This window comes from Physella acuta, unplaced genomic scaffold (genome assembly GCF_028476545.2).
Source record: "Physella acuta isolate Inbredline_101_S28 unplaced genomic scaffold, ASM2847654v3 ptg000243l, whole genome shotgun sequence".
In the NCBI taxonomy this organism is placed as follows: Eukaryota; Metazoa; Mollusca; class Gastropoda; family Physidae; genus Physella; species Physella acuta.
In genome coordinates, this window is record NW_026731762.1 from 379,768 (window position 1) to 391,954 (window position 12,187).

At 40.3% G+C, this 12,187-nt stretch overlaps 1 protein-coding gene across 1 annotated transcript in view; it reads left to right on the forward strand.

Moving 5' to 3' along the window:
* Positions 1-12,187, forward strand: part of LOC131938397 (uncharacterized) — a 72,247-nt gene that overhangs the window by 59,674 nt on the left and 386 nt on the right. Inside the window, exon 3 of the mRNA XM_059296400.1 lies at positions 11,529-11,726. Coding sequence (XP_059152383.1) covers positions 11,529-11,726 — 198 coding nt within the window. The remainder of the gene's footprint in view (positions 1-11,528; positions 11,727-12,187) is intronic.

Here is a 12,187-nt window from a genome sequence, read left to right on the forward strand (position 1 = left end):
ATCGTACCTTTTTTTACTTTACGAAAATAGAAGGATGTAAAATTAATCCGATAGGGCATAGACTATCAGAATGTAAAATATTTCGATACATTTTCAATTTTTAAAAGAAGTTTTAAAAGAAAATCAATGTATCTGTTTAGGAATTGTCCAGCCTCTTTTTGGGCCTGAGCTCGATAGCTGATGGGAGAGCCTCTGTGGCGGGGTAGAAGATCCTCTGGGTCCGATCTTTTGTCCTTTTAAATTAGCCGTCTGGTGTGATCTCGCCACTCACCGCCCTACCCCCGCGGGTGGACGGGACACAACAGACGTCGCAGGACGATTATCAATCCCCTACCCCCCGGGCCTTGGGATACAATTTAAATTTCACATACCCGGAAGTGATTCCAATTTTGTCGCCTGCTGTCTACATCTTAGCTGTTTAGATTTGTGATAAGTTTGCTGTCTACGCCTTAGCTGTTTAGATTTTCTGACAAGTTTGCTCTCTACATCTTAGCTGTTTAGATTTGTGACAAGTTTGCTGTCTACACCTTAGCTGTTTAGATTTGTGACAGGTTTGTCCCTTGCTGTCTACACCTTAGCTGTTTAGATTTTATGACAAGTTTGCTGTCTACACCTTAGCTGTTTAGATTTGTGATAAGTTTGCTGTCTACGCCTTAGCTGTTTAGATTTTCTGACAAGTTTGCTCTCTACATCTTAGCTGTTTAGATTTGTGACAAGTTTGCTGTCTACACCTTAGCTGTTTAGATTTGTGACAGGTTTGTCCCTTGCTGTCTACACCTTAGCTGTTTAGATTTTATGACAAGTTTGCTGTCTACACCTTAGCTGTTTAGATTTGTGATAAGTTTGCTGTCTACGCCTTAGCTGTTTAGATTTTCTGACAAGTTTGCTCTCTACATCTTAGCTGTTTAGATTTGTGACAAGTTTGCTGTCTACACCTTAGCTGTTTAGATTTGTGACAGGTTTGTCCCTTGCTGTCTACACCTTAGCTGTTTAGATTTTATGACAAGTTTGCTGTCTACACCTTGGCTGTATAGATTTGTGACAAGTTTGCTGTCTACACCTTAGCTGTTTAGATTTGTGACAAGTTTGTCATCTGCTGTCTACAATTCAACAAGTCTTTGAAAACCAGTTGGGACTTTTAAGATTTGCTTCGAATAATATAATTGTACACTTGTACACATAAATCGCGATAAGCGGGTACCGCGTGTATAGCAGGCACATTAAATAAACATACACGATTACATTCAAGACTTTTGGACATTAGCGAGTTGACGAGAATTCTTCCATCATTATTGTTGGCATGGATACAAATCGCGTCTTTGTCAAGTTTGCCTACATAGCGGCAGTGAAAAAAAATAAACCTTACGCTGAAAAAAAAATCTAAAATTTAATATTTTAAGAATTAGTGATATAAAAGTTGCTAATGTAGAGAATTTGAAAATAATTGTGTGTGTGTTTAGGGCTAAATTTCTATTTATTTTCTTTAAGCCTAAATTATAACCAGTTATTTAACTTTCGTAACAAAAGCAATGATTGGCTGTACAGGAACTCCGTGATCGATCTTCTGTGTACCCCACTTTTTAGTAATTTGTTCTCAAAACTTTGCCGATCTCTTTTCTTAAATTATACTTTTTTAAACCACACGCCCTAGTTATGCAATATTTCTTTACATTTTCAGTGAAAAAAAAAGAAAATAACAAAATTGTTTTTGGCTTTTTAAAGAAAATTGTTTAGATACCGAAAAACATCAAAGACATCCAATGTTTATTTAAGTCCGACAAAAAAAACAAACAGTCAGGTATTTATAACAATATTTATTTTAATTACATCGTGCATAATATAATTATTTCGGGGCTATACGTTACTAAAGATTGAAATGAGAAGATTATATTAGCATCATCGGATAACACGATAAATAAAATAAACCAATAATAACTTTTGATCCATCACTCTCCGGGAGTAGAGGCAGAGATTGAATATCCCATCATACTGTCTGTCATACTGTCTGTCATCCATCACGTGATGATGTACGGCTGCTTTACTTTATCTGTCATCCGTCAAAACGATAAGACGCAGCGTTTTTATTTTTGTCTAACCCTGAGGTGATGGCTCGATGTCTTGTCTGTCATCCATCATTATGGAAGAAATCGGACTTGTTGCCTTATTCGTCGTCTATCGTATGACGTGCTACATTTTCTTTACCTCATCTGTCATCTATACTATGCCGTGTTACAATTTCCTTTCCCAATTTGTAATCAATCATAAGACATAGTACAATTTCCTTACCCTATTTGTAATCAATCATAAGACGTGGTACAATTTCCTTTTTGTCATCAATCATAAGACGCGGTACAATTTCCTTTTTGTCATCAATCATAAGACGCGGTACAATTTCCTTACCCTATTTTAACCAATCATAAGACGCGGTACAATTTCCTTACCCTATTTTAACCAATCATAAGACGCGGTACAATTTCCTTTTTGTCATCAATCATAAGACGCGGTACAATTTCCTTACCCTATTTCTCACCAATCATAAGACGCGGTACAATTTCCTTACCCTACTTGACGTGGTACAATTTCCTTGTATCATCTTTCATCTATATTATGCTGTGGTACAATTTCCTTACCCTATTTGTCATTAATCATAAGACGCGGTACAATTTCCTTTTTGTCATCAAACCATAAGACATGGTACAATTTCCTCACCCTATATGTCACAAATCATAAGACGCGGTACAATTTCCTTTTTGTCATCAAACCATAAGACATGGTACAATTTCCTCACCCTATATGTCACAAATCATAAGACGCGGTACAATTTCCTTACCCTATTTGTAATCAATCATAAGACGCGGTACAATTTCCTTACCCTACTTGACGTGGTACAATTTCCTTGTATCATCTTTCATCTATATTATGCTGTGGTACAATTTCCTCACCCTATATGTCACAAATCATAAGACGCGGTACAATTTCCTTACCCTATTTTAACCAATCATAAGACGCGGTACAATTTCCTTACCCTATTTTAACCAATCATAAGACGCGGTACAATTTCCTTGTCTCATCTGTCATCCTTATCATGACGATCTACGTCTTTGTTCCCCCACTTGTAAACACGACGCTTTCATGCCAGATGCCGGACACGCGCCTGTCTGATGACAGATGCTAGACACGAGTGTGTTTGTCTAGCTGTAGGCGCGGACCTCAAGAGGTCAAGACGGCCACATAATGAAGTGCGCCAGTCAACGGTCCTGTCGACGGAGCCATCATATGGGCCGCGATGAGCCATCGATTCTGGCCATCTTGTCAGGGCCACAAACACCGAAACCCATTTCCCATATTGGCCAGACGTTTGTAACTGGTACATCCGGCGAGGAGGGTATGCTGGGTAAATAAAGTCACGTGACGAGAATCGGCAGCTCCCGTTTTCATGGCCTTTAATCTTTTCTGGCAGAGAACTTCAGTCGGAGTTTTTTTTCTTTGGTGTGACTTGATCTCAGTTTAGTGGATTCTGTTTGGGGGTTCTGTTTGGGGGGGGGGGGGGGGTCTGTTTGGGGGGTTCTGTTTGTGGGGTTCTTTTTGTGGGGTTCTGTTGGGGGATTCTGTTTGGTGGGTTCTGTTTGGTGTGTTCTGTTTGGGGGGTTCTGTTTGGGGGGTTCTGTTTGGGGGTTCTGTTTGGGGGGTTCTGTTGGGGGATTCTGTTTGGTGGGTTCTGTTTGGTGTGTTCTGTTTGGGGGGGGGGGGGGTTCTGTATGGGGGGTTCTGTTTGGGGGGTTCTGTTTGGGGGGTTCTGTTTGGGGGTTCTGTTTGGGGGGTTCTGTTTGTTGGGTTCTGTTTGGTGGGTTTTGTTTGGATGGTTTTGTTTTGTGGGTTCTGTTTGGTGGGTTCTGTTTGGTGGGTTTTGTTTGGATGGTTTTGTTTTGTGGGTTCTGTTTGGTGGGTTCTGTTTGGTGGGTTTTGTTTGGATGGTTTTGTTTTGTGGGTTCTGTTTGGTAAGTTCTGTTTGGTGGGTTCTGTGAGGTGGGTTCTATTTGTTGGGTTCTGTTTGGTATGTTATCTGTCTTGCATATTCCGGGTATATGAAAGGAGGAATAGGTTATCATATTTTCAAGTCTAAAATGCCTTGAAACTGAATATAAAATAATAATAATAAACCAGCAGTTTCGAACATCTGGCCCAGATTATTCAACTTCCTAATGTATTTTGTTATAAAAAATCATTAAACTTAACCCTGAAACATGGACACGGCTAATCTCGTAACGCTAGGTGGTCACTCTCACCTGCTCCTAACTCAATCTCTCCCTGTCCGTTTGCTGCAAACTCTGAGGTCTCGCTATCTCGAGGTTTATTGGCGAGGAGGTTAGGTGTGCATATCCGAGGTGCACTAGATGCAATTGTTGGATAAAGATCTGTGAAATCTACTGGTAAAAATCTTGGAAATCTGTTAGATTGAATAATGGAAGTTAGCTAAATACAGTCTTTGAAATCTACTAGATACCATCTTTGAAATTGGTTAGATACAAATCTTTGAAACTTGCTACATTTTGTAACCTTTGAAACCTGCTAGATACAATCATTGAAATCATTGAAATTTAGTAGATACAATTTAAAAAAAACCTGCTAGATAAAATAGAAATGTGCTAGATATAGTACGTACAATGTGTTTCCTAAAATGTGTTAGATGAAAACTCTTACATATTAAATGAGATGTCCGAGATGTATTAGATGAGATCTTTGAGGTGATTAGATAAGATCTCAGAGATCAATTAAATGAGATATCAGATATCTATCAGAGATCTATTAAATAAAATGTTCGATGTGTTGTAATCTCAGAGATATATTAGATGAGATGTTTGATGTGTTTTAGATAAGATCTAAGATATCTATTAAATGAGATGTTTGATGTGTTTTAGATAAGATCTAAGATATCTATTAAATGAGATGTTTGATGTGTTTTAGATAAGATCGAAGATATCTATTAAATGAGATCTTTGATGGTTTTTAGATAAGATCTAAGATATCTATTAAATGAGATGTTTGATATGTTTTAGATAAGATCTGAGAGAGGTATCGAGAATGCTGAGATGCCCCCTCAACACCGAGCCCATATACCGAATAATGTCATATTGATCTCTCGCACGTCCGCAAATAGACCCAGCTGAGCACGCCTAGCTTTTTGTCATGAACTCTGACTTTGTGAGTAGATTTATAAAAAAAAACGTCAAGAATGCGCAGCTGAGTAATGTTTTGTATCATGGCGCACGCAGACAAATATAGATACGCATTAAGATGGTGTATTACGACAGACACGCACCAATATAGCCTAGATACCCGAGAGATCTATTTGTCTAGCATAAAAAAGGTGCTATGTAAAAATAATGAAACAAAAGCGAATATGTTGTTTGATAAGAGACAGTTATAGCAAGACTTGCAAAGAGAAGCAACTGATTGTCACATACAGACATGTACAAACTCGTCTTAAGTTTAACCAATCTTTTTTTTTATTGCCTGGCTTTTTATCCATGCCTTCTAATATATTTTTCGAAAACTGTTTAAGTTTTTAAAAGTCCCCAAACAAGTTATCGTGACAACTAGGAAAATTTTAAAATATATCTTAGGATTTATACTTGTCGTATCCGAAACATTTTAATAAAATGATTTCAAGCAACATTTTGTAAGTGACAGGGATCTAAGAAGGTTTGGTAACACAGTCACGGCTGAAGGTGCTCACAACCAAGACAGCCACATTCTGAACTATACATTTATAGTATTAATTATGTTTGGTGTCAGTGGCGTCGCAAGGTCGGGTGTCACCCGGTGCGGCACTTCTTGGTGTCACCCCCCCAAAAAAAAAATCAAAGTATAGATATATATATATATATATATATATATATATATATATATATATATATATATATATATATATATATGAGTGTATATGTTTATAAGCTTTATTCACTGCAGACTTGATAGTAACGATGTTTATCTATAGTCTGTTAATAATATAGTTGGATGTAGCATTGTTTTTCTCTATTGTTAGTACTTTTACGTCATGGTGTCACCCCTATTCTCTTGTAATAACAGTCGATTCGTACTTAAAAGACTATTTAACTTTAATTAATCATTAATGGAACTGGCAAAAAGCACTCTTCTTCTGTATATTTTGCAATTTTTTTTACCATGGTGTCACCCCCTTAAATGGTGTCGCCCTCGCTACGCCTCTGTTAGGTGTATAGTTTTAACTATAATACATAATATATCTTAAGCTAGTTTATCATTTAATAAATTACCTTTCTATTTCAAAACTTCGAAAATCCAATGAGCAAATTAATAAAACCGATACTTCAAATTATTAATTGGCAATTTGATAACTTTTTTCACAATATTTTTTATTTTAGTTTAATAATCGACCTACTTTCTCACATACTCCGAGAAACTAGGTCATGCTATTTTCTTGTAATAAACGTCTTAAAGAGTACTTCAATCTTCACGTTTCTACCGCGATAAATTCCAACGATAATTTACCCCCAGATTTTTGTTTCATTGATGCGAATAAATTCGGCCTAGGAGATTAGACGTACCCGTCATTAGGCAACCAATCCCCTTCCGTCGTACTAATTCAAATATTACAGTCGATCTGCGCTCTTCTGGTAGACCTTTTACTTCCGCATAACCTGTCCCTTTTAATCTGTCATGGTGACGTACGTCAGCGCGCCAAGCATTTCATCTGCATCGTCTGCTGCCCCCTGGGGAACCGGAAACGCTTTTATCGTGAGTAGACATGCGCAGAGATTAGTGGATGAAATAGTGCGTCTTCCTGCGTCTAAAAAAATCAAGCTTCTTTATAGGACCGGAAGAGCTGACGATTTGTTTAGTCTTTATCCGGACATTTTCCGGGAGAATCGGACAATTACGAGTTGTAGCGAACGAGATTAGCAATAATGGATTCCGCATGTTTTGTAAATGCTTTTTTAATGGTGGGGGGCGGAAGTGAGGAAGGAATGCAATTTCTGGTGTAATAGAAATTTATGTGCGAAACAGCAGCCAACTTCTCCCCTGCATAAAACTATTTTTTTTTAAATAAAAGAAAGAAAAGTGAGATGGAAAATTTCAATCGATTCCAAGTTTATACCGACAGTTTTACACTTTACAGAAGACAACGGAATAAAAAAGTTTAGAGTTGTAAAGTGGGGACAACTCCCAAATTGCTGCTTCTGAATTAGCACTCGAACTTTGGTGGTACCGTGGGTTAGAGCCCTTGTCTGAAAAGTAAATCTGACCATAATCACCGGGACTGTCATGCGCATAAGCCGTCTTTTTCTCCCCAAGCGTACTTCCTGTCAGGGGCTTTAACTCTGGTAGGTTTTGCTTGTTTGCGCTCAAATTTGAATGTCATGTTTCCCTGAGTAAGATGTCATGTTTCCCTGAGTAAGATGTCATGTTGCCTAGAGTAAGATGTGATGTTTCCCAGAGTAAGGAAATGTCATGTTTCCCAGAGTAAGATGTCATGTTTCCCAGAGTAAGATGTCATGTTTCCCTGAGTAAGATGTCATGTTTCCCTGAGTAAAATGTCATGTTGCCCAGAGTAAGATGTCATGTTTCCCTGAGTAAGATGTCATGTTTCCCTGAGTAAGATGTCATGTTTCCCTGAGTAAGATGTCATGTTTCCTTTAGTACGTTGTCATCTTTCCGTGAGTAAGATGTCATGTTTCCCTGAGTAAGTTGTCATATTTCCCAGAGTAAGATGTCATATTTTCCAGAGTAAGTTGTTATGTTTCCCAGAGTAAGGAAATGTCATGTTTCCCGGAACAAGGAGACTTTCCTTGAAAAAAGAAAATATCATGTTTCCATAGAAGTTATGTTTCCTTGAGTAAGATGATGTGCTTTCTCCGTGCGTAACACGAAATCATGTTTCCTGGTATTTACATCAGAACATGCGATGGTTAACCCTCAAGCCCTTAAATGGAAGTGGTTGCAAAACTGACACACGATGTCATAAAGAGAAAAAAAAAATGTCGGACACTCTTGACACGAAAAAAAAACGGACTCAATTTTGTCCCGACAAAAACTCCAGGACCGAATTAAATTATCTGCTATGTGAAACACTAGCCCCCGGTACGTACGCTCCCCTCCCTCGTCGTCCCCCCTCCCCCCCCCACCGTCACCCTCCCGTCTCCCTACTTCATCCCCACCATGATGATTTCCCAGGAGAAGATATTTGTCTACATCTCTCTTCCGTTTTTTCTTAGACCCTGTTCAAGACACGGCGTTGTCTGTTTGATGACGTAAGTTCCAGCAGTCGCAGCTTGCACGAGCATCTTCTTAGCATCCATTACCTCGTGTCTTTGACAGCGCTAATTAGTGCAAATATTTTGGGCGAGTTCTACTGGGGTTAAAAATTGTATTCACTTAAATGTCCACTTAGGGCTTGCTCCGCTAAAACCAATTTTTTTGGGGGTGTTAGGAATCTATTTAGGGTAAAATGACTAAACTCGTTTTTTAAATTAATTTGAGCGACAGGATGGCGTAGTTGAATTGTTAAGCTCAGAGCTTAGTAAATCACATGTGAACAAAAACAGGCGAAATTTAGGCCAGCTCTTAAGCTCCGAGCTTAGAAAATAAGAAGTGGCATAAACTTGGACAAGATCTGACTCAGTTCTTAAGCTCCGAGCTTAGAAAATAATAAGTGGCATAAACTGGGAAAGATCTCACCGAGTTATTAATCTTCGAGCTTAAAATAATCAGAAGTGGCATAAACTGGGACAAGATCAGACCGAGTTCTTAATCTCCGAGCTTAAAATAATCAGAAGTGGCATAAACTTGGACACGATCTGAGTTCTTAAGCTCCGAGGTTCGCAAGCTGCAATTAACCATAACTGTGACAAGATCTAACTGAGCTCTTCAGCTCCGAGCTTAGCAAATCGCCAGTGACCAAAACTGTGACACCTCAATAAATTCCCCTCGTCCCTAGACTCGGCCTGTAAAGCCGACCAAATCTGGCAGAATTTTTCCGTGTCTGGACAACATCCGGTCTGCTCCGGGGTATTGACCTGGCCAGAGCAGCTTATGCCGGGTGTGACTGCTCACGGCTGATAAGTTTGCGAAATGTACTCACCAGTTATGACCCGGTCGTGACTGACCTCTTGGTTTAGCCGTACCGTGGTACAAGAAATCGACTAAAGATGGTGAATTTAAGACATAAAATTGTTATACGTTATTGCCTACGTGTAAACACCAAAAACAGAAACAACTCAAGTCACGATCAAAAGCACAAACATGTTTTTGGAAGTTCCATGTTTATGAAAAATAACAAACACGATAACAGTACTTCGTTGAGGTTTTTATAAGGCGTTGCTCATCTGACCACAGCAGACTATAAACTTAGCCGACGTTTTTTTCTGTCTAATATCACTACTTGTAAAGAATCCTCTTTATACCTAGCAGAAGAGAGAGTTCATATTCCTTGACCTCGATATATAAAGGGAAGGTATGGTCAGCACTTTGCCCAGCCACCTTTACTCTCCCCAACATGAGTTAGGTACTCATTAGAGCTGGATGGACTCAGGGACGCTCTACTGACTAGGACCCGGATTCGATCTATACTTTCGGGTTAGCAACCTAGCGCCCTACCGCTTAGGCTACGACGTCCCATAATCCACTACTTGGCTATGTAACATTTCACCCACTCCTTTCTAGACTGTCTCCAGGGGTGCACTGTGCCGCCGGTGGGCAGCCGGGATCGATGCTGTACTGTGCCTATTAGTGCTTTGATTTTTTAATATATTTATGTATAAACTATTTCCATTCGTCATTTTTGTTATAATTTATATCGCTATTTGTAAAGTGTTACGTAGGGGCACCGGTCCTCAGGAGGAGCCCGCTTTTAATTTATTTCCCTGGCCGTTGGGATACAGCCAAGCCGCTCCTGACCTTTGGGACACACCCAACCCGCCCCTGACCTTTGGGACACACCCAACCCGCCCCTGACCTTTGGGGCACACCCAACCCGCCCCTGACCTTTGGGACACACCCAACCCGCCCCTGACCTTTGGGACACACCCAACCCGCCCCTGACCTTTGGGACACACCCAACCCGCACCTGACCGTTGGGACACACCCAACCCGCCCCTGACCTTTGGGACACACCCAACCCGCACCTGACCGTTGGGACACACCCAACCCGCCCCTGACCTTTGGGACACACCCAACCCGCCCCTGACCTTTGGGACACACCCAACCCGCCCCTGACCTTTGGGACACACCCAACCCGCCCCTGACCTTTGGGACACACCCAACCCGCACCTGACCGTTGGGACACACCCAACCCGCCCCTGACCTTTGGGACACACCCAACCCGCACCTGACCGTTGGGACACACCCAACCCGCCCCTGACCTTTGGAACACACCCAACCCTCCCCTGGCCCTTTGGGACACACCCAACCCGCCCCTGACCTTTGGGACACACCCAACCCGCCCCTGGCCGTTGGGACACACCCAACCCGCCCCTGGTTGTTGCCAAGGGTGAGACTGGTTGCTTTTTTTTTTACACTTCGTTTTGTGTATATGTATACATTCGCAATCAAGCATACATATACATATTCAATTCGTATATTTAGCTAACAATGCGGCGTAAGTGATGCCTCATTGTTTAGTACATTTAGACAATTTGTTATTTTGATGTGTTTAGGGGAGACAACCTATAAATGTTACTAAATATATGTAAAAAAAGTAAAGAAATATAACAATAATAATAAATAAATAAATGTGGCTAATATTATAAAGAACAATTATTAACGTTGTATGAGATTTTAGTTTATATCTTAAATTTTATAGTTTTTAGATTTCTAAGTTAACTATAATTAAATATAAAAACTATTAGCTTTATTAAATGTCAAAACTATGAAAGTATGAAAATGTTCATAAATGAATTACTGAAATTGTTCTGCCTTTGCATGTAATCAAAAATTCCGATAATAAACAAGTGTTGTCAAAAAAAAATAATAATAAAAAAAAATAAAAAATATAAAAAAAAAAATTAATAAATTAATAAAAAAAAATAAAAAAAATAAACAAGTGTTGTCTAACGGTAGTCTAACCCACGGAATACTTGCTCGATCGGTAGCTAAACACGAGCTGTTAAGCCATAACAATTCCTCCCCCCCCCCCCTCTCAAGCATCCAGTGCAATGCCAAAGAAAGCTGCTCCTGTATATTCTATTTATTTAAGCGTTCAATTTGTCTAAGTAAGACTAGTGATGGCTTCAAATGGGATGAGCAACGATGAATTAGAGTGGGTTATATAAAGTGAAGCTTAGTGGCAGAAGGTTTGTAAAACCATTACCACAAACTATAGACTCCTTTAGGAAAAGTGCAACTCGCTCTTTTTCTATACAGTTTGAGTTTAGGTCCAGCGGATGGATTAGCTCTTTACTTGATTACAATTATAATCGAACTGACCATTGTGATAATTTACTTTGTTTACCTCCCCCCGGATGTGCTAATGACCACACGTGATGTTTCAGGACACCATGTACCCGCCCCCGGTTGTGACGACCCCACCCCCACAGGACGACGAGATGTGCTGTAGCGGCATCCTGGGCTACGCCTCGGACAACGTGTCCGTCAACTTCCCGTGCCAGGGCAGACCCTGCTGCAACAGCAGCGAGACGGTCGCCGTCGTCGCCATCGACCACTCGTTGGGGTTCAGGTTCCAGTGTATGGTGAGTCCGTGTGTCCGTTTGTGGTCATGTTTATCCAGGTGTATCCTTCTCTGCTGTGTGTCTCATCGTGTCCTTCTGTGTCCTTAGGTGTCACCGCGTCTCCCTCTGAGTCCCTGTATCCCTATGTGTCGTCGTGTGTCCTTCTGTATCTTTGTGTGTCCCTATGTATTTTTGTTGGTTATTTAAAGCCTGGGATTCAGGTTCCAGTATATGGTAGGTCCGTGTGTCAGAATGTGGTCCTGTATTTCACCTGATGCTAGGGATTTAGGCACCATTTCATGGTACGTTCCTGTAATCCTCGGTTGTTGTTGTTGGCACTTGTGGGTACTTTGTGTTGTTTTGTGGGTACATCGTGTTGGCACTTGTGGGTACTTTGTGTTGTTTTGTGGGTACATCGTGTTGGCACTTTGGGTACTTTGTGGTGTTGGCCCTTGTGGGTACTTTGTGGTGTTGGCACTTGT